At 36.5% G+C, this 22524-nt stretch overlaps 2 protein-coding genes across 14 annotated transcripts in view; both read right to left on the bottom strand.

Annotated features, from left to right (window-relative positions):
• themis (thymocyte selection associated) overlaps nucleotides 1-3820 on the bottom strand; it is a 137108-nt gene extending 133288 nt beyond the window's left edge. For both annotated transcript variants that reach the window (XM_039747492.1, XM_039747493.1), the window contains exon 1: nucleotides 3591-3820. In XM_039747492.1, the coding sequence (XP_039603426.1) occupies nucleotides 3591-3687 (97 nt within the window). In that variant the 5' untranslated portion in view covers nucleotides 3688-3820. The remainder of the gene's footprint in view (nucleotides 1-3590) is intronic.
• A 1797-nt stretch (nucleotides 3821-5617) lies between these two features.
• The window catches only part of ptprk (protein tyrosine phosphatase receptor type K), a 561898-nt gene continuing 544991 nt past the window's right edge, over nucleotides 5618-22524 (bottom strand). For all 12 annotated transcript variants that reach the window (XM_039747480.1, XM_039747483.1, XM_039747482.1 and 9 more), the window contains 9 exons: nucleotides 19291-19445; nucleotides 18770-18905; nucleotides 18510-18659; nucleotides 18063-18236; nucleotides 17225-17356; nucleotides 16937-17062; nucleotides 13455-13618; nucleotides 9197-9332; nucleotides 5618-6779 (listed from right to left, as the gene is read on the bottom strand). In XM_039747480.1, coding sequence (XP_039603414.1) covers nucleotides 6726-6779; nucleotides 9197-9332; nucleotides 13455-13618; nucleotides 16937-17062; nucleotides 17225-17356; nucleotides 18063-18236; nucleotides 18510-18659; nucleotides 18770-18905; nucleotides 19291-19445 — 1227 coding nt within the window. In that variant the 3' untranslated portion in view covers nucleotides 5618-6725. The remainder of the gene's footprint in view (nucleotides 6780-9196; nucleotides 9333-13454; nucleotides 13619-16936; nucleotides 17063-17224; nucleotides 17357-18062; nucleotides 18237-18509; nucleotides 18660-18769; nucleotides 18906-19290; nucleotides 19446-22524) is intronic.

Here is a 22524-nt window from a genome sequence, read left to right as displayed (position 1 = left end):
TTGTTCCTGCCTTGCGCCCTGTGTTGGATGGGATTGGCTCCGGCAGACCACCCATGACCCTGTAGTTAAGATATAGCGGGTTGGATAATGGATGGATGGATGCACATAGTCATTGGTCACTGAAAAAACAATCATTTAACTGTTGACTCCCTCAAATGCAGTCTGTTTAGGCACTCACACGTTAACATAGTGCTATTTGCAATAACCATAACAAGGTGTTTTACAAAGCAAATAACATTATAACAAGGATTCATATTAACTCTAAACTACTTGTATCATATCTCATCTCATAAGAAATCACCTGGTATATTTTATGGCCATTTATATACATGCTGTAATAGAACACACTGCAATAATTTTAAACATGTTTTTAATGTAATTTAACACCATATTACTGAATAGTATGACACAGTCTAGGACTATCTTAAAATTAACCTGATCAACTTCTTCAGTGCTCATTCGTCACTGGTCACACTTTCATCCACTGCAAGATTTGCACATGTATCATATTTCACTTTCACAGTGGTTGAATGCTATTTGCAGACAATGTAAGTACCTGCACGATGTACCAAATGCACCACATGGAACTTGTGACTGTGCATCCACTCATAAAACCGGCTAGGGGCACACTGGAGGGAAACCATTGCAACACTGTACTTGTAGTGAATCAAGCTGACGACAGATGGCGGATGCTGTCAGTAGGTTCAAGCAAAAGAATGATGGATAAAAATAACTGAGATTGGTGTACAAAAAACACCACTGCAAGTAGTTAAGGGTTAAAATATCCAGCATCTAGCTGATTAAAATATAAAGCAGATGTTTAATTGAAAAGATATAAATGTCAGGAGACACCTCAAGAGGACCGGATATTAACAACAGAGAGTGTGGCAAAAAAGAAATGGACATTTCAGCCGACTTCAATGGTTGGACCGATCCAAATAAAAGTGATACCATTACCCAAACACACAAGCAGAAATCAATCAATCAATCATTTATTTATATAGCATATTTTCATACAAAAAAATTGTAGCTCAAAGTGCTTTAGAAAATGAAGAATAGAAAAATAGAAGACACAATAAAAAATAAACATAAGTCAACATTAATTAACATAGAATAAGTAAGGTCCGATGGCCAGGGTGGACAGAAAAAACAAACAAAAAAAAAAAACTCCAAAGGCTGGAGAAAAAAAAATAAAATCTGTAGGGATTCCAGACCAAGAGACCGCCCAGTCCCCTCTGGGCAAAATCAGACTAAGAAGCCATTCATCCATGCATGGATTCTTCTTTTTCCAGTATGCCATTTTGGGAAGTCAGTACCCCTCTTTGAAGAAAACACAAATTGATCAAATGCATTCCTTCACTGGGGCCATGCTGACACCTCACTCTCTAACACCAATTAGTCTAATCTACACTTCCTTGAGCTGCGAGGGAAAACACAAAGAGACACAGAGAGAGAACCTTTATGACTAGGCCGAGCACTGAATGCAGGCTGGGGGCCTGTAAGGCTGTTACTAACTACTGTGCTCACCCTCCCGGTTTCTTTACCTCCTAAGGTGTTTAAATCCAATCTAAACTGCACACAGAAACTTGACAGATCTGGCATCAACATGCTCATTACTTCTTTTTGAAAACTGATAACCGTGCTTTATTTTTTAAGATCATGTGAGCTTATTGAAAACATTAAAGATAAAAACAAACAGGATTACCATTTATGAAGCAGAATACCTCAGTTGGTCTAAAATAAAAACAAGAGAGAACTTTTCCACAGGGAGCCTCCATGGTCGTTTGAGACTGTGGATAAGTCGCAATTTTCTAGATTTTTACAAGTTAGCCGAATTCACTGAAAAACACGCAATACAAGAAGCTGCTCAACACAGAATATAGGTTGCACACACTTTGCTTAATGTTTTAAGGAAAAGCAAAAAAAAACACACTAAGGAAAAGAGAGAGCAATATGCATTTTCCTGACAAAGCAGTGAGGATGGTGAAAAACATTGGTAAAACTACAAATAAACACGCATCAATGATGAAATGCAGACAAGTAGAGACAAAGAGAGACAAACATCAACTGACATTCAAGAATCTGGTTTTCAATTTTTCTAACAACACAATAAGCCAACAGCAACACAGCTCAGCTTTAAGCTACAACCATTGTAAAGAATTTGGTTATTGTGTCACTTTTGTTAGTTTACCATATTCTAGTCCAAATTGTTAAATATAGATAAGTCTGGGTCTGTGTTGAAAGAAGAGCACCAAGGACAACTGGACAACCAGACAAGTATTGGCCCTCATGTTATCAGTGCTGACTTTGCAGGTCCAAGGTGTGCAGTATATTAAAAGTAGTTGTTCCAAACATGATAAACTAGTACCTCATAGAAGAACAACTAATATGGGTAGGCTGGCCAGGTTGTCAAAGTCCCAAAACAAAACTTATTCAAGGGATCAAATACAGTATGTAAAAATATTTTGGAAACATATCAAATCAAAAAGACTACTTTTTGGAGTTTTATCCATGCTGAAAGATTGGAGCAATGCTAGGTTTGCTACACAAATGGTTTTGCAGGGGAGCCCAGGTGTCACCTTTAAAAAGTCAAATCCTGATTGTTTTTTCTGGGTCTGTACAGATTCAGTTAATATTAACGGGCAAAAGGCTCACACTGCGTCAGACGGGCACATTCAGAATTAGGCCAAAAAGAAAACTGCATTCTTTTTTCAGTCAAAATGACATCCCGAAAATGTTGCCAAACATAAGGATCTGTGATTATTAAAAGAAAAACTAAATCAAAAAGAAACTAATAAGTAAACTCATTATATGCTAGGCTTTTTAATGCAATTATTCATTCATTTCTTAGAAAGGCTTCATCCTCAGTGGGGTTATTTTTATTTTTCCAACATCATGGATGTGCTGGCACCACAAACCACATTTGTTAAGTATTTTGCATACATTTAATAAAATCACTCTTAATTATTTGTAATTTAGTTTCTCATCCTTATGTATTGTATGTAAACAACAGGTATTGGCTGGTTGTTCAAAATAAAGAGAAATTTCTAAAGTTACACTTCACACTGCATACACATATTGCTTACTATTCTTTTTTAAGATAAACTAATTTATCAATTTTGCAAATACCAGTGCAGTCTTTCCTTCCCAAAATCTATGTGCTGTTTTTTTTTTACAAGCTCTATCCCTTTAGTACCTAATGTGTCTTTCATAAAACAGATACAATTCACATACATTCTTACAATTTCATATTGTTTCCAGTGCAAGCCATAATGCTAAGAAACTGCAGACTGGATGGTTTGGTTCTTTAGTATAATTAATAGCTTTTTAACTCAGAGTCATTAACAAGAACTGAATAACCGATCTATAGATGTTTGTGCACAACAGATAATTTATTGAAAATAGAAGCATATAAGAGGACAGTGCAGCTTAAAAACACAGTTACCATTACAAGGGTAACAGAACAAAGATTTTAGTAAATAACAAAAGTCCATTGTTTATATATGAACTTATTTTTCCATTTCATTGATCAAACAATTAAAAAACAATAGTCTTCATAAGAAGGAATTGTTAATTTGTAAGTCACTTACCTTGAAAATAGATCCCTGACTGAATCTGTATTATCCTGGGAAGAGTTTTGGAATCCAATGAAGAGGTAAACTGCTCCAGTGACAAAGCCATTTTCATGAGATGATTTTCCCAACAGTATATTGCTTAAGAAAAAACCTGCAAGTGAAAATACCTTTAACCTAAAAATATATCAAGCATTTTCTGATTAATTATATTTCTGTCACTCTGAAGACTTATGCCTTTCTCAAAGATGCTGCATTGTACTGAATGCAGTCAGTTTTTGCTTTGTCTTAATTGAGATTGTGGTTGAAGAACACTGCTAACATACTCCGGAACTTGCAGAGAATCAAACAAACCACAAAATGAATAAGATAGCAAGAAAAGAAGGCAGCTTTACATTCCTGTATGCTTTTTTTTTTTTTTTTAATGTAATTTAAATTTAAAACATAAATGTATAGAACAACAAAAAATCCTATTTTTGTTGGAATCCTAAAAAAAAATAAAAGGCTTTATCAACTATTAAGTTTCAAATTTGAAATACTAAAAAAACCAATAAAATAATCCCTGCTTGCCAACCCTGTGTCTAGCAGATCTTGACAGAGATCAGGTTAACTATTCAGAAATCAGAATGCCCATTTAGACAACAAACAACAAAAAATACTCTCTGCTTTAGTTTCTAGAAGAAGTGAAAAATAAAGAAAGAAAATCAAGTTTTAGCAAACATGCCACCCACATACTTTAAATATGAATCTGCAAAACTGTATGCAACATCATTCAATGTGAACTAGATTGTGCGGGAGAAAGAAAGTAGGGTCTGCTGTAATGATCCAATCAACAAAGAGGTTTCTGGTGCCACTAAGTATTCAGTTTAAAAAATGCTAAAAGAAAAAAAAAATCCTACATACTGCTATATTTCTGTACATTTTAGGCAATAATGTAGTTAAATCAGGGCCACAGAGGTAACTGCATGTGTTCATACAACTAACTTTTACGCTCCGAGTAGACTTGTGGGAGTTTTGTATTAAATTAATTATAGCCTTTTAATTATAGTCTATTCCAGCATTTGCTTACCTTTAAATCAAATTCTCCCATGATTTCTCTCATATATTAATATTCATATATATATATATATATATATATACATATATATATATATATATATATATATATATATATATATATATATATATATATATATATATATATATATCATATATATATATATATATATCTCCAATATTTAAGTATATTATCTGGCACCATTTGTGGCCTGCCATACCACAGACAAGCAATAGGTTAAAATATAGGAAGGAAAAAAAGTGAATTACAGAGGATGAGAAATGAGGACAATTAAACAAAGAAGAAAACTTTTTTTTTTTTTTTGTTACAGTCTATTACCTAATAAAAATAATAGCAAGACAAAAGACAGCCATCACACTCCTGTGATACTGACATCAAGGCATGAACTCACAGTTGCTGTTATTTAACAATGAATGGCTGCTCCTTCTCACAATTAATCCAGACATGAAAATGCAAAAAGTTGTACTGTTTGCTCAAATTGGTTCCAATAAAGACCTGCAGGACCAAACTGGAGTGCACTGATATTAACAGTCTTTGTTAAAATAAACACTTGCTGTCAGTGCTACATGGCACAGGATGGGGGTACAAGCCTTGCTTAAGCCTTTTATACAAGATGCATCCTCTCTAAACCAAATGGTAATTTCTGCAGAAATCTTTGATCATGTTTATATATAACCCCTTTCAAGTTAAAATAGTCAAAATTATATCAATCATAATAACTGACAGGAAACATCAGGTCTAAAGTCTAAAGGAGAATGAAGAAATTGGGAAAATTCAGAAACTGTAAATTTAGCCCACAGAAAGATACTTACTAGTTTTGAATAACATTTTTACCTTTATTCTGTCCCGACTGAAAATGCCTTTGTATATTTATTAAATAAGAAAAAGTTTGATGTCTAAATTTAACAGTACAGCTTAACACCAAAGGAGGTGGTAAAGACTGAAAATGAAATGTGATGAATCATAATCAAAATTCAAATTTTTTTATTCAAAATTTTTTGATACAGTCAAAAGCCAACAGGGATCAACATCAAAATAAACATAACTGGAACAGCACATTTAACAACATGGTTTCTCTCTACATACTCCATATATGCAAATGCTCATCAATACCTTTCAAGTAAATTTGGCTGTCTATTTGTTCTTATGAAATAGCATAATTCAAACAAGCCTGGAACAAGCTGGATTTGAACACTGTGAACATACTGCATATGAATTTTATTTGTTCAGACCACATAGATGTCTGTATGAAAAACGACATTTGGATGGAAGAGAGGCACAAGTGTCCTTCCTAGAATTATATCTGCAAGGCTTAAGGTCAAAAGCATTTACATAAAATCAAACCACAGTAACAAGCTGTGCAGGTATAAACCCTTGGAGACTGTACCTGCTATGCTGTCATACAAAAAATAAACTACATAAAATGTTAACATTTTTTCCATTACAGCAAATAAAAAATTCAATACAAATAAGCAAACGTAAAATTACAAAGGATTGTTTCTCCAGCCTTCAAAAGGGAATGTGAACAAGCAATAAATACAATGTGCTTTGTCCATATAGACATATTTACACAAAGTCTTTGGCTTATGATTCAGATTTGCTACAAAAAAAATATGAATCAGCCATCATTGCACATTACAAATGTTATTATGCCAATGTTACATTGCAGATTTTTTTAAACACATTTACAATGAATAGTTCTCATTTTGTGTTACCTCCATTGTTTTAAAAAAATAAACCAACAATAACATAGAAAACATATTTTACCCATGCAACAATTTGGCTTTAGTGTTGTCTTTTACAATGGCTGCACATAAAAAAATAAATTTAAACCATAGCAAAGCAAATACCACCCTTAGCAGGGTTTTAATCATGTGGCACTGAACACTGCTTGATACAATGTATAGACATTTACAGATGAATTACATTATAATTCCCAGCATATTAAGAATGAATATCTAATGTTTTAAAGCGAAGGTCCATTTCAGGAACGGCCTCCCTCATTCTTCAGTCTTCTTGTAATCCATATTCTTATACATATCCAATGCTTTCACTCTTTCAAACATCTCCTCAAATTAGGATGATTCTAAATACTCCAGGGCCAAGTCATAACAGAAACGGTACTGCTCCTAGAATAAAAGGAGGTTAATACCATAGCAATTAGTGTCACTTGCAGCCTTAAATGTAAACTGGGTGTTCCTCATCACCGAAATTGCCAGCATTTTACTTTTGGCACAAGTATGGATCTTGAATCCTATGAGATCTACATCCTGAATATACTTGTGCATTATCTGAACAACTCTCTGAGAAATACAGGATGCTACAACCCCCTTTCCCCATCCCAATTAACTGCAAATCAAGTAAATTCATGCTAAATTCTGACAGACTACCATTAAAATATCACCTTACCTTTACACTTAGCTTGACAACACAGACTACAAATGGAAAGCCATACTCCAAACATGACAGGAGTAATAAAATAATAAAGCTGGACAAGTATGCACTTCTCTAAATTTAGGTAATTATAAACTAGAAATTGGGACAGTCAAAGAAAGGCAAAGAGGGGAGAAAAAAAGTGGCCCTGCTTTAAAAAAATGTCAAAAAGTAGTGATAACTAGAGGTGGAAGTTTAATATACAGTATAATGGTTTTAGAAAGATTGTGTGTCTTTTACAATTGTCTGTTTTTCTGCATTAATTTCACATAAAATATGATCAGGTTTTATTTTACATCAAACAAGTGGAAAGAGAGAACACAATAAGACATAACACAAAAATGTTCCTGTAAACAATTTATATTGCTGATATTTTCTAATGGGCACAAAAGACAATACATTTAATCCTTCATTGGCAGGATGCATAAACTTATATAGCCAAGTATCTCAGAATGCATTAACACAGGTTACAGTTACATGCGCTATTAATAAACACATGACAAGGAATGTTTTCAAATTACACACTCCCCACATTAAAGGCTCCCATCAACATTTAACATATATCCTTTCTAGCACATAACTTTCTGTTGTAAATCTTCACCCGTAAAAGGTTAAAATTTCTTTATCTGTAAATACTCCACACAAGTTATGTTCTCATCAGTCTGTGGAGTGTGGTACTATAGACTGTCCTTCAAGAATAAGCTGCTATGACAAACAAACATCTAACATGAAAAGCTCACCTTAAGGAGGTTGAGCAGACTGTCACCATTTATGTAAGAAACATAGGCATATCTAACAGATGTGAAATGAGGGAAGATGGGTGGGTCATTGATCAAAAAAAAAAAAAAAGAAAAGAAAGAAAGGCGGCCGTTCCCGTCAACTAGCAATTTCAATGCAAAATAAGAGTAACATGATACTCTCAGATGCCAGTTATATTTATTCAGCAACATGAACAATTTGCAAGAGCATTAACACAAAAGTGGTCACATAATACAAATATACCTAGAAACTGAACAAAGTGTTTTGCAGATAACAGAGTAGCAATTAATTTCAGACTAAAAGGAGCAGCAGGAGTATCTTAAGTATAGAAATCAAATAGGGTCATTAGCTCTTAAGGAGAGTAGGTACAGCTACAGTGCCCAGGATAAAATCTAGAGAATCCATATTAATTAGGTTTCATCTAGTCAACATTGTGGTCAAGGTAATGGCATTGTTCATATGATGGGATGGGCAATACTCTACATAACCATTTGTATACTTTTTTTAAAAGGAAGCGGTCACTTCTGGAGTATCATCATCTATACATTTTGCTGCAAAAACCATGTGGAGCAGGAGAAGGAACTAAGAAGCTGGTTCTTTTTCCAAAGAATGTGGATTAATCAATGGCCAGTTAGCCTACATATTGTCAAAACAGATGCCAAGAGCCATGATACAGTTCTTTAACTGAACAACAGGACTGCTGTTTACCCTTAGAAGAACCATGGTCCTTCCATCATGTAACCCGTTTTGGACATTTAAACTGTACACCATTACACTCTGTGTTATTCAGGATTACTGGTTTTATGTTGTATACATCTTGGTTGGTCTCCCTGTGTGTGAGGGGTTTGTAAAGGATTATTTTTTGTGTATATACTATTGTTTGGTCCTTTAAAACTAGACTTTAATATTCTAAACTTTAATGTAACTGGTTTCTTGGGTTGATTTTTGGAGATGGCATTTTTGAGGAAACAATTAGGCTTGTTATTGCCCTGTTGCCTGGTAAATAAATATATTTTTCTTTGAAACAAAGAAAGTGAAAGTTACAACAATATTTCTAAGCTACCTAATTCAGTTGATTCTTATGAAAGTAATGCTTCAAATGCAAACATTTAGGTTTCTCTCATATGCAATTTCATTCATTCGTCGTTTCTGTATCTAAGGGTAGTGCAGTATTTCATACTAATATTGTTGCTGAAAACCCAAGTTGTGTGGGAAAATATCTGAAAAGACAGATTATATATATGATGTCAACCCTGGCATAAATCCATGCTGAAACATTGTTTATGCTTCTATTATATTAAATCACTCCACAATTACCAAGGAGGAAGCTACAGAAGAAATGGTGGAAACTCACCGGACTTTCAACCATGTTTGACTTGCTGTTACGGAGGCTTTTGACAGCATGGAAAACATCAACCACATTCTGACGCTTAATCATTTCACATACAATACTGATGGCACAGAACATTCCACTGCGACCTCCTCCATTTCTGAGTAAAAGAGGAAAACAAATATTAAAAATTGATGCAAATGAATTGGTTCAATCAGTATAGTTTTCAGTAACCAGCTTTTGTTTAAAAAAACAATGTCAAATGAGTAAAAAAAAAGTTCTGTGTCAGGTCCCCAGCATTCCTGAATTAAGGCTACACCCACATGATCTCTGTCCACACTAGCATTTTCACATGTTTATGAAATTTTCATCTAAATGACCAAAACATATATGAAGTAATCATCCACCTTCACTAGGCATGCGCACAATATACTGTAATTATCTTTAACTCGACATATGGTGTGCAATTTTGTCACCACCTGCAGTCGCTGACTGAGTCAGTCCATATTTCAGGTTCATTGTTTCGCATGCAGTATGTGATGTTGACCTCAATTTTCCTGAAATTCTTTTTGCAGTGATTGCAGTAAGAGTGCACTGTACACACATAGCCTGAGCACCCACTTTGTGGCAAGTCAATCGGAGTGAAAGTGCTTGTGCAGTTTTAATACATACGTGACTGGCAACTAACAGATAGTGTGACAAGTCACTTAACCATAACATGAAAAATTGCACAAAATGTTCATTTAGATATATACAAACAAACAACACAACAAACTGAATGATTTGAAGATTCCTTTTTTTTTTATTGAAATCCACACTGAATCGCCATGGTGGCAGTTTTTAAAAGTATCTGGCTCTGGAGAGCATTTTCACAAACGCCCAAGTTGTTTGGATAAAAGACGAAAACATAGAGAAATGTCTATACTTTTAAATGAAAATGTAGTGTAGACAGGGCCTAAGCCTTGGAGAGATTTTTTTTTGTAGTTAGAGGTTAATGCAAATAGCCGGCCACTGACTTGCAGATAAAGGGGTAATTTAAAATTAAAATTTGACATTAAATGCTTTCAAAGATTTTAAATTTAGAGTTACACTTAATAATCAAATACAGGTTTACAAAAACAAAACCAGGCTGCAAAAAAAAAATAAATTATTGCATAAAAGGTTGAAGTCAAAATCACACACTTCATTCTGAATATGTTTTATGACTTTTTCCTGCCCCTGCTTTGACTTACCCTGATAGACACATCACTCGCCCACCAAAGCCACAAACTCAAGAGATCTGAAAGTGTTCACAAATGACCTTCACAAAGCTCATGAATATCTTGGGAGTGGGCACAGCTGCCCGCCAATTACCTCATGCCAACTTGAAAAGCACACTAAAGTGAACATTAGTTTTCTCTATAAGGAAACCATCACATATATTGCAGAGTCAGCACTGCCACAGCAGTTTATATAGATAGATAGACAGATAGACAGACAGACGACACTAAATACTTCTTTAGAAAAAAATAAAACATTTCTTACTGTTAATTGCCACATTTGCAGATTAAAAACCTCTGGGAATACAGTATCAGTTACTCATGACATTATGTGCAGAAAATAATTTACAATGGGATGATCAACACTGATGATAATCTTTATGGGAGAAAACTACATTTTCAGTACAAGTTGCCTGCAAGATAGTTATTCATCAAAACTGATTAAGGACAGTACTCCTCTAGATTTACTAACTTCAACAGAGCAGTACAGCTTTGATTAAAACGTATTATTTTGTTAGTTAACAGCTGCTGCAAAAATGTAGAGTAAATATTTGAATATTTCTGGAGTTTGCCATTTATATTGAGTAACTGTAATTCTCAAGTGTTGTGGACATGGTGGAAGCTAAACTACAGTAGATTAACCAGGATATGCTTAAGAAATGATGGCAGTTTAGTTATTTCAAAGTATTAGGACTTTAATATGTTTATCCTTAGCTTTTTTGTATCCATCCATCCTATGTTTACTATACTGTGATGTAAACCCCCCACAAATACCATCCCACCTGAATTTCTCCAATTTACTTTTAATGGACTTTCTGCATAAAGAATCAACAGGTGATCAACAGAATTGATCCTTTAAAATGTCACAAAAGGAAGAAAGTGGGTGTCTATATCAATAATCAGAAAGCAAACCACTGAGAAAAATCCCATGCTTGCAATTTTGAACAGAACTGTACACTTTAAATTTATCATGTCTGGGGGTTCATTCAAACATACATTTGTTAGTTGGCATAGATGTAAAATGCAGAAAAGTGTTGCATTTACAGGATACTAAAAGGGTGTCAATGCAGCAGTTATACAAAGTTGAGTGACCCTTTGGCAATGAGCAGCACACTCAAAGGGGAGTGGAGAAAGACTAAGTTAACTATAGAATATGAAGGAAGGCTGTACACAAAATATCTAGGTTTCCATTCCCATTATAGTATGCCCAGGTTTCCAAGCTTCCACAACTGGGTGATGGGACTCAGTATTGCAGGACTACCTTGGGTCACTAGAAGAAGTACTAGGATGACCATTCTGGGAATTACAAAGATCGCTCCTGCCCACAAAAGTAAGATAGTAATGAAATGTCACCAAAAAATTTTCTAGACTAGATAGGCCCATTTGGAGTGTGGTCCTGCGAAGAATGTGCCTGACATAGGCTATGCCTGCATGATAAAAAGACAAGGGCAAGGGAAGAAAGAAGTAAGGAAAATCAGAAGTAGTCAGCAAATAGCTCAGTGACTCAAACAGCGAGACTGGGCACAAAAAGGTGTATATGTAAAGATGGAGTGGCTACATGGTCTTATTTATTCTGTGTAACTGTACCGGCTCTCTCCAGTTTCCACATGCCCTTCTGATTATTATGTTCGCAAAATAAATCTCTTTGTACAGTCTGGCTTTCATGGTGTTATTTTGGGTTCAGAGAAGATGTAACAGCGACCCCCTACAAGTAGTACATGTAGTTGACAGAGCATTTTAAAATGAGAAAGAATCAAAGAGAAATAAACATTGGCACATTAGCTTAATTTTCCTGTTTCAAAAGCACAAATTTTAAATGAGGAATATTATTTCATGTTGAATCACAATGGACTAGATTACTATACAGTAACACAGTAAATAAAAATATTTTAGTACCATTTCTGCAGTTGAAGTAGATACTACAACTGTTCAATACAAATGAAGCTAAACTCATGAGCAGGGGTTTAAGCAAGATATAAATCATGAGCCTGAAACTTTGGACCAGGGGTTATTACAAAAAAAAAAAAAAAAGCCTAACCAAAACAACACAAAAATGTTTAAACACTAGTATAAAAATCCATAACCTAATGGTATGTTAAACAATTGCATGATTTTACTGTAATATAGAGAAGATTTTATCTGTGGGAATTGGATTCTTTGTCAATTATTGCTTCTTTTTCCCAGGATCACTCAGATATGTAAAAGAAATCCAAATATCTGCCCACCTTTTCTCAAACCACTTCATCTAGTTCAATAACTGAAAATTAAATTCAGTCCCACCATAAATGTTGAATAAAGATGGGTAGGGGAAAGCATTGTAAATTAACTGTAGCTGATGCATTTTATGAAGGCATACTTTCTTTTGTGCTATATTCATATACAGTATAAAGGTACGTCTGTCAAATTATGGTCATTGGCAGATTGACACTATCTATCTCTATACTGGAGCACCTTTCTTTACTTTGCACAAGAATATTGTGCAATCACTATAGTTTTTTTTTTTTTAAACTGTCAAAGCATAAGATTATTCACTTGAGGTGGAATAATTATTTGAGTACTTGTTTTCAATCTGGTAAAAGGTGTAATTTCACAAGCTTGAGATTGATTGAATCACTGTGAAAAATCTTATCACTTGCATCAAAACAAGTACTGATATGTGCCTTTACCATCAGGATGTTTTTTGTGTCTTGATAGTCAATCTGACATGTTTACTTATACCGCAGTAAAGAAAATGTCCTCGGGTACAAATGGGCTTTTTAGAATTGTCTGAATCTATGTTAGTAAATGGAGGTGGAGATTACATACTGTAGGCTTACACAAATGAGAATACATTTGCAGTTCCTATTTTAATCATGAATTGAATGTTGTATTATTCTGAAATAACTTAAAAGATAAAACTAGATCATCAAAAAACAGTGGAAAAATATTTAAAAATACAGGGTAAACAAAATAGATAACATGAAAAAAAATATACTTGGGACAATGCTGAACTTTAATATGACAAAGTTAGATTCTCTACTCACAGGCAATGAATTATAGTGCGACCTTCCCCTTCTTCACATTCTTCTTGCCATTTATCAACTTGGAGAATAAGTTTCAAGAAGGATCGCTTGGAAGCTGGGACTTCACGGTGAGAGGCCCATCCAAGGTACTGAAACTGTCTTACCATGAGGTAACCCTCTTGTGGCTAAAACAAAAAGAATAAACTTACAACTACACTAGTACAACATTTAAAAATAGTGTTTTCATATAGTTTTTTCCTTTTAAACTATACTTGTAAAATTAAATGTTTAATGACTAAATATGACTTTTTGAGCTAGATGCAGCTACTACATTTATTCAGGTTGGACAAGTCAGGACAGTAGCATCATTTTCTATTATTGGGCAAATAGCAGAAATCTCACACCTGAAAAAGGACTTCATAAAATCACTTTTCGAAAAAAAACTGATAACTCTTATGAAGTAAGAATTTGCCTAACTGTACTAACACTTAGTGTGAATAGCAGGAACAGTAATTAAAGCAACGTGGAAAGGACTCAGAACTGGTCTGACAGACACTATAAAATGTGAAACATATAGTCACTCTAAGATGAATGAACTATTACCTTTCTTTATTAATGTTTGTATTACTCCCTCTGCAAAAAAACAATTCACTCTGTTAACATCATTCCAGTGATGAATCACTTTGAGCGGTTCCCATATGCGACGCAGGAGTGGACAGCCCTGCACTTAGTGGACAGATGCAGAACCGCCTGTGGCCCAACAGGCACTGGAAGCTGCTTATTGCTGAAGCTGTGCGCCACAACACCAACCCAACAAACCCCTGCCACCCCCAATACCCAAAAGGAAAGACTGAGTACTAGAGAGGGAGAACAAAAAGAAAGAGAGAGAAAAGAAGGTTGAAGAAGGGTGAGAGAAGGCATGAGCGGTAGAGAGTGTGTGCAAGTAGACGAGATAGAGAGAAGACAGCCAGCCAGGAGAAAGTCCCTTGGGTGGAGTGTGTTAACAGTGCTTGTGGGGCAGATGGCCAATCTCCAGCTGAATGACCTGGGAGCTGGAACAGTAGAAGAGTTGCTCAGTTCGAGTGACTTGTTGGAGAGGTGCCCTATGGCTGATGCCTAGGACCACATGGACACAAGCCTGGCAGTGGGAGTCAGAGGCTTGGCGTAGTGCCCTGTAGGGGGCCAAAGAAGGCTGCAGGTCTGAGCCTAGGAGCAGGCTCTGAAGGTGGGCTGATCTGCTGATAAGACATCTCTTCAGCTGCAAGGACCTGCTCTAGGGTTAAGCTGGGAAGACAGCTGTTTTAAGATGATGCACTGGGAACTGAGTTTTCTTAGGGACAGTTTCCTGCCAAATTTTTAATCTCATTTTAATGGATTATTTATTTGCTTGATTTTAGCCTCCACATGGACACCATTCTTTTTACTGGATTATTTATTTAATAGCCAACGCCCGTCGTGGCATAACGGTGAGAAAGGAATTCAGAAATCAAGAAGAAAGAAATACTTCTTGAAAGACACAGTTGTGAATAGGTGTTTTGCTGGAGACGACAGATAATGAGTTGAAAGATCTAACCCTAGAAAAAACCATGTACAACTGACCGTGGCTGAAGACTGGTTGTTGTAGATTAACGCAAATCTTTGCAAACGTAATGCAAGGCGGGATGTTGGGGTTGTGTTTGAAGTTAATGACAATGGTAGCATGGAGAATCTTGGAAAGAGCTTGAATTTCAGCTTCACCACCATAAACTCCAGATGTTGCCATGTATTCATAGTACTCGCAACTTGTGATAACTTGACTTGTGTTGGAAAGAACAGGAAGAACGTCTCCAAATCTGTCCCAATGTGATGCAACGAAATCTACTGCCCTATGTCTTAGTGAGAGTGCATTGCCTTCGTCAACCGCTTGTGTCAAGAAATAACCCACTGATAGGAACAGGCAGTTGCCAGATGTTGGAATAGAGATGACGTTATACAAAAACCCGTCGACAGAGAAGATACTGTCGTTCATTTTATAACAAAGGCTTAGGAAACAACCGTTGCAGTATAACGAATATAGCAAGGAGTGAAACCAATGCCAATGGTCGAGAGAGTACCTCCCTGTAGCAGGCTACGGAAAAGACTCCCAGGCGCACACATGGCCGAAGTGAAAGGTCACGCGGTCCGGCTAGATATCGGGCGGTGATGTGACACCAATGGGGTCATGAGAGAGAAGCAGGGAACGCGGTAATCCAAAGTAGGAATAGGAATCAAGAAAAGCGGCGTGGGGGTGTATGGGAAGCCGCAGGCAGCGTGGGGAAGGGTTTGGAAGAGGACGAATAGGAATCGAGAAACGCCGTGTGGGTGGGACTGGGTCTGAAGAGGAAGCAGGACGAACCAGAAGAGAAATAAATATATATATGATTATATATATATATATATATATATATATATATATAAATAAGAGACTGGGGGTGGGGATTGATCTGCTCTTAACTCAATTCTTCTTTTTGTAAAAACTTGATTGCTTTGTATGGATTGTAATAAAATAAAAAAAAAATAAAAAAGAAACTGAACATTTTCGGAAGTATAGCGCAATTTATTTGGACACCAATTTTTTTTTTATGCCGGTTTGTAATAAAAGGACTAAAAGCACTGTTTCACCTAATACTTGCTTCGTGTGTGTTTGTCCTCACCTGCCAAGCTCATCCCAGTCATGACGACTATCAATGGTGTCGGGTTCAAGACGCTTCGGAGATCAACTGAGAATGTAGAGCCGACCCACACAGTCACAAAGCTGGACTACAAGTACTTGGGGGTACATATTAATGGCTGGTTGGATTGAAACTATATAAGAAAGGGAAGGCTTTTTTTTTATTAGCTGACTTCATTCATTTGTATCATTCTGTGATGGCCAGTACAATTTCCTATGCTGCAGTGTGCTGGGCCAGAAAGATCAGTTTAACAGAGCCCCACCAAATCAACCAGTCAATTAAGAAGGCAGGCTGTTATAGGACACACTCTCGACACACTGGTGGTTGAATTAGAGGAGAGACTGAAGACCATACTGATGGTCATTGTGAACAATGCAGTGCATCCTCTCTCTTACATGCTAACATTGAGAACTTTTAACAAATTATTCTGTAGTATTCCTATAGCAATACACCTTTATAATGCCTCAGTGGGACTGTGCTCTTTTATTACCCAAATCAAAGTTTCTTTTTGTTTTTTTTGTATGTGACTGTGTTTACAAAAGTTGTTGTTTTTTGTTGTATTTATAGAGTTTCTGCAAAACCTATATTTGCACAGGGAAAAAATAAAACTGACAGCCTGACTTACTAACATTCTAAAATAGGTGGCATTTTTCTCTATTACGGTTTTTTGGCAACAAACTACAACATTACTGAATATAATGATAGATCTCGATAACTTGTGAATTACTCTTCCCTACAGTATTCTTTCTAAAAGAAAAACTTTTACTATAGAGTACATATATATATTTTTTTAGGAAAAACAAGTACACTTACCCTAGTCAAATTGCATATTCTAAAAAGCCTGCTAATCACATCACAGTCCATAGAGCAAGACATACATTCAACTTGTATAGGTCCATAGCGAAAAATGCCTTCTTCTGGCCAATATTGTGGACATCCCTTAAAAAGGTGAAGAGAAAAGTGTAGTAGTTTTATTCAATCAACAACATCTATTTAATTGCAATAAAAATCAGAATCTGCAGTTTAACCTTTGCTGCCTCCTATCTACATTTGTGAATATTTTATTTTGTGTGTACAGGAACAAAAGCTGGTTAACACTACCTGTGCTAGATCAATCTCATTTAGCATCACTAGAGAAGTGCAGCCATAATCATATACAAGTCTCCAAAAGTCCTTGACTGTGTTGGGAAGAGGATGCTGAGTAACAATAAATGCAGCAGGTTGTCGATAGCTCTGTAGGGGGAGGAAAAAAAAAAAAAAAAGTACCTGTACAAGGAGTTCTAAAAGCAAGTATAAAACATTTTAAGAAACTGAAAAATTGCTAATTAGTAATTTAATGTCAGTAGCCTGGCAACATTATACAATATTCTGAATAAGACAAGGCTGTAATTTAATTATTATTTATTAAATTATGTATTTTACATTTAACAACAATTTCATGAAATGCATTTTTTTTAATCATATAGCATATATGCATAAGCATATATCTGATGGCTTGGTTAAACAAAGTCCAAAACAATGTAAGGTTTATGGAATAGTGAATATTACATAATTCCATAAATGTTTTTTTTTCTCTAAATTTATCCTTCCTATTCAAAACTGCTATTGGGATAGTCAGATTTTCATCCAAAGTTATCAAACTAATTTGAAAGACTTAATTTCACTTTTGTTACTACATGGATATATTCTCAGTATCCATATAGAAGACTGTAAAATATTTATGACAGCGACACTAAGCATACAAAGAGCACAACAACATGAACTTCATTTGTCATAAACTTACTTTCCTTTTGCACAGAATGAACAAACTAATTAGTGACGTATTTGCATTGTTTATTTTATCTAGTAATATAATAAAATCAATGTAAAATGTTTTTCATTTTCTGTGTTCATGAATTTTCTGCTTCTTTATTTTGATATTTATGAGATTAATACTTACATCCATAAGGGCAGCATTTATATAATTGCTACTTTCTCCATCAATGGTAATTAGGAAAGGCAGACATCTATCTGGTGGTAACATATCCATGAAGCGATTCTTATCGTGGTTCCTGGGAAGCAGAGCAATACTGCAGTCTTCTGGTTGTGGTTGCGGGGTTACTGAGTTAAGTGTCTGTATTATAACATCCCAACAAAACACAAGGGGAAGGGGGAGGAAAATAGAAGTCAACTGTAACTGCTATGTAGAATTAAAACAATTTTTTACAAGCAAATTAAGATACTGAAACTGGAGATGTAATATGTAATTCAAATATTGTATACATTTATGAGTGAATATACACAATTCTATTTTACTCATTAAATGAAAATTTGTATTTATTAGAGTAAAGGACATATTTCTGTAAATGAAACCTCTTGAGTGCATCATAACTAAGGTTTAACTTACCTGGAATTCATCTTTTAAATGAGAAGAGTTGCTTTGGGAGTCTATCCTAATCATGTCATAATAGGCAGCTTTGAATTCACAGGCAGGTATAGCTGTTTCACCACACAAACATGCTTCAAGAATTGCATCATGAATGAAGATATACTGTTCCTGTAGTAAAGTAAGAGATAGGGGGCAAAACAGAAAGAAATCAATATAGTAATTTATATGAAAATACAGGATAAGATAAAAATTCTGCAAAAGATTATTACAACAAATACCTCTGTCTGAACCATATTAATGCGTCGAGAACGCAGCGCTTTGACACAGTTATAAATATCAACAACTCCTTCTCTTTCTGCCATGTCCAGCATTATATCTATGACAATGTAGCAACCCGTTCTTCCAGCTCCAGCACTGAATAACATTAAGAAAACAAGAATTTATTGCTATACAAAGTTCAGTATTTACAAAAAACTAAAACTGTTTTTTTTCTCATCATGTTGAATCTGTTTAAGACACACACTGTTCATTTTATAAGATTGTTTTCACCAACCCCACCTTAAACAAACAAAAAACCCATCCTGTAAGAACCTACTCACTCATACATAACCACATCCTGTATATATATATATATATTTTTTTTTTTTGAGTTTTACATCTGAGTTTTCATATTAAAGGAGACAAATTATAAAAATTGACACATGTTCTGCAACATGCAATTGCTGAAATATACATGTATATTACAGATATTTTCTGTGTAAAACTTTCAGAAGTGGAAAAAAGAAGAAGAAAAAAGTACCTGCAATGGACAACAATTGGGCCTGCACTTGGTGGATTTGACATTTTTACACGTCTAATAAATGATAGCAAACCAGTTGCATGATAAGGGACACCATGATCAGGCCAGCCAGTAAAGTGGAACTGCTTTACTTCACGCAGTTCATTGAAGCCTCTCTATAAATACACAAAAAATACCCATTTAACTCATTAATAAAATTTCACATCAAGTAAATACAGTATAAACTACATATGCTACGCTTTACTTTCATGTAAAGTGAATTATATTCAATTTGATGGGGATTATTCAGGCAGTCATACAGTACACACATACAGTAGTACATCTACAGTGCAGTGCCCTCCACTATTTGCACCCCTTGTAAAAATTAGTAAGAAGGGTTAGAGGAAAAAAAAATCAGTTAGCTGAAGAATCGTTATTTTGCAATGTAAAAATGAGAAACATCTGACTTTTAAGTGAAACAAGTTCATTCAAAGAAAAACAAAGCCCTCATCAAGAAATATTTTTAACAAAAACATGTGCCACAATTATTGGCACCCTTGGTAATTAATGTGAAACAATGTTTCCCATTTAAATGGGACATTATCAAGTTGATTGTAGTGTAAAGGAACTTTCCAGCTGAAATCAATGACTTCCTGATTAACCGGGATGCAAATGTGAGGAGACATAGAACCAAATTTCCTTTGCCAACCATCATCATCTTGGCAAATATATACACACACACAACTCCAACACAGTAGTGAAAAAGGACAAAGTTTACAAATCAGAAAAAAACAAAAAACAGGAGGTATCGCTAGCTATGTGAAGACAAGGTACACTCCAAAACGCAGAAGTAGATGGACTCAAACAGAGGTTGGCGCATGAGTGAGGAGGGCCCTACCCAGCTCCCTACTCCTGATGTCATGCTTCCCCCTCCCCTCGGCCTGCAGCCTGTGTCTCGGATTTGTGCGAATATATCGCTCCTCCAAGTGTACTATGATTCTTAGCTCGTTGAGAGAAGTCGCAAAATAACCTACACTGTTCAAGCAAATTAGGACAAAACCCGATTTAAATCCGTTAAGTAGTTCTCTCTTTTGCTAGCTAGACATCTGAAGATGGCGCCGACTGTTGAGGCACGCCGTCAGCCGCTCTGGCTTTTTTGTTTCTTATTAGTCCTGCTTTTTCCTCGGCTTACCTGTTCCTGTGATGCTCTTCTTGACTCGATCATTTCTTATGATTGCCTCACCCTTCTGGCTCTTCGAACGAGTGTGGGGATTTCTCAACATCTGACCCCTGAATTCAGTCAAGCCTTTGGCCGACTGTTTGAGGAAGTCCCAGCTTTCCTCATCACTGCCTACGGCTTGGCCGGTCGCTGATGGAAACGCCGCCGCCGGGGGAACAACTCTCCTGGCTCCCAACATGAGGTAATGTTGCCGGAATGCCATTTGCCCTTGGACGCTCCGGTGTACCTCCCTGCCTCACTCCGTCACCGCCGCCGGGGGGTGAACTTTAATAACCTACGCCATATCATGACAATATCAGCCGCCACGGCTGGTACGTCTCTGTTAACATCCTCCCAGCCGGTTCGTTTCGCGCTGATAAATGCCAGATCGGTCGTGAACAAAACTTTCATCCTGAAAGACTTTTTTTCATTCTAATGGCCTGGATTTTTTATGTACCGCTGAAACCTGGATTTTACCAGGCGAGACGCTCCCAACTCACTGAAGTTTTGCCCCCGGGGGTGTTCCTTTATCAACACGCCGAGAGCGCAGCGCCACGGCGGTGGCTTATTGACCTTATTTAAATCTGATTTTATTTGCAACCGCCCTTCCTTTCCCCTTTCATTTTCCCCTCCAACTTTTGAGCTCACTATGTTTGAGCTAGTCTGCTCACCACCGCTGCTGTGCACACTCATTTATCGCCCTCCAAAATACAATATTACCTTCAGATATGATCGCTTCCTTTGTTTGGGTGATTTTAATATCCATGTCTGCTGTCCCGTTAATCCTCTAGCAAAAGACTTTCTGGACATTGACTCCTTTGGTCTCTCTCAACTAGTGAACAGACCAACACATGGACAGGTTCACACACTGGACCTGGTTCTTTCTCGCGGTCTCAGAATCAGTGACTTGGACATTCTGCCTCCCAGCTTTTCTGATCACTTGCCTGTTCTGTTTAATCTGGATTTGGTCTCTGTTGAGCATGGTAAATCCACCACCACCCGTCCCTCCCGTGTCATTCCCCCCGCTGCTGCTGAAGATTTTGCAGCTGCTTTTTCACCAATCTCCACATCATGTGAATCCACGGATGCTGATGTTTTATTGCAAACTTTCCACACTTCCTGCTGTTCTGTGATGGATGTCGTAGCCCCACTCAAACGGAGACAATCCAAAGTCAAGCATGACCCATGGCTAAACGAACAAACTCGCTCCATCAGGCAAAACTGTAGGCGGCTAGAACGTAAATGGAGGAAAGATGGTCTCACTGTTACCTTCGACTGCATGAGAGACGCGTGGTCCCAATACCAGAGAGCAGTCAGAGGTGCAAGGAACCGTTTTTTCGCTGACATCATCTCAAAAAACTCTGGCAATCAACGTGTCTTATACAAAACACTAAATGCTGTCCTCTCTCCAGCCGTAACTGTTTCTCTTCTGCCTCCACTGCTCTTTGTAATCAGATCCTCACGTTTTTTCTGGATAAGGTCACGAACATTAGATCCCAGATCTCCATTTCTTCTTCTGGCTCTGTTGATTTAGCCGCTCCTGCGCATGGTTCCCTCACCAGCTTTGAACCCATTTCGCTCCCCCATCTGGAAAAAATCGCCTCAATGAAGCCTTCGGGCTCTCCGGACGATGTGGTGCCGTCCAGACTGCTGAAAGATGTGTTTCCTGTGATTCGATATGATGTCCTAAAGATCATAACTAGTAGTCTATCCTCGGCTATAGTTCCTCGTGCTTTCAAACATGCAGTTGTACATCCAATTGCGAAAAAACCTGATCTTGACCCTGCCGTTCTTTCCAATTTTCGTCCAATCTCCAAACTACCTTTCTTGTCAAAATACTAGAAAAGTAGTTTATGAGCAATTAACTCATCACCTACAGGACCATCAGGTAATGGATCTTTTCAGTCAGGCTTTAGGCCCCAACACAGCACAGAAACCGCGCATTTACGTGTCCTAAATGACGCCCCTTTTGGCATTGGACTCAGGACTCCACGTGGTTATGGTTCTTCTCGACTTATCTGCTGCTTTCGACACAA

Source organism: Polypterus senegalus, chromosome 3 (assembly GCF_016835505.1).
Source record: "Polypterus senegalus isolate Bchr_013 chromosome 3, ASM1683550v1, whole genome shotgun sequence".
NCBI classification, from domain to species: Eukaryota; Metazoa; Chordata; class Cladistia; order Polypteriformes; family Polypteridae; genus Polypterus; species Polypterus senegalus.
The sequence above is the reverse complement of the archived record's forward strand: the minus strand, read 5'-3'. Positions and strand labels throughout refer to the sequence as shown.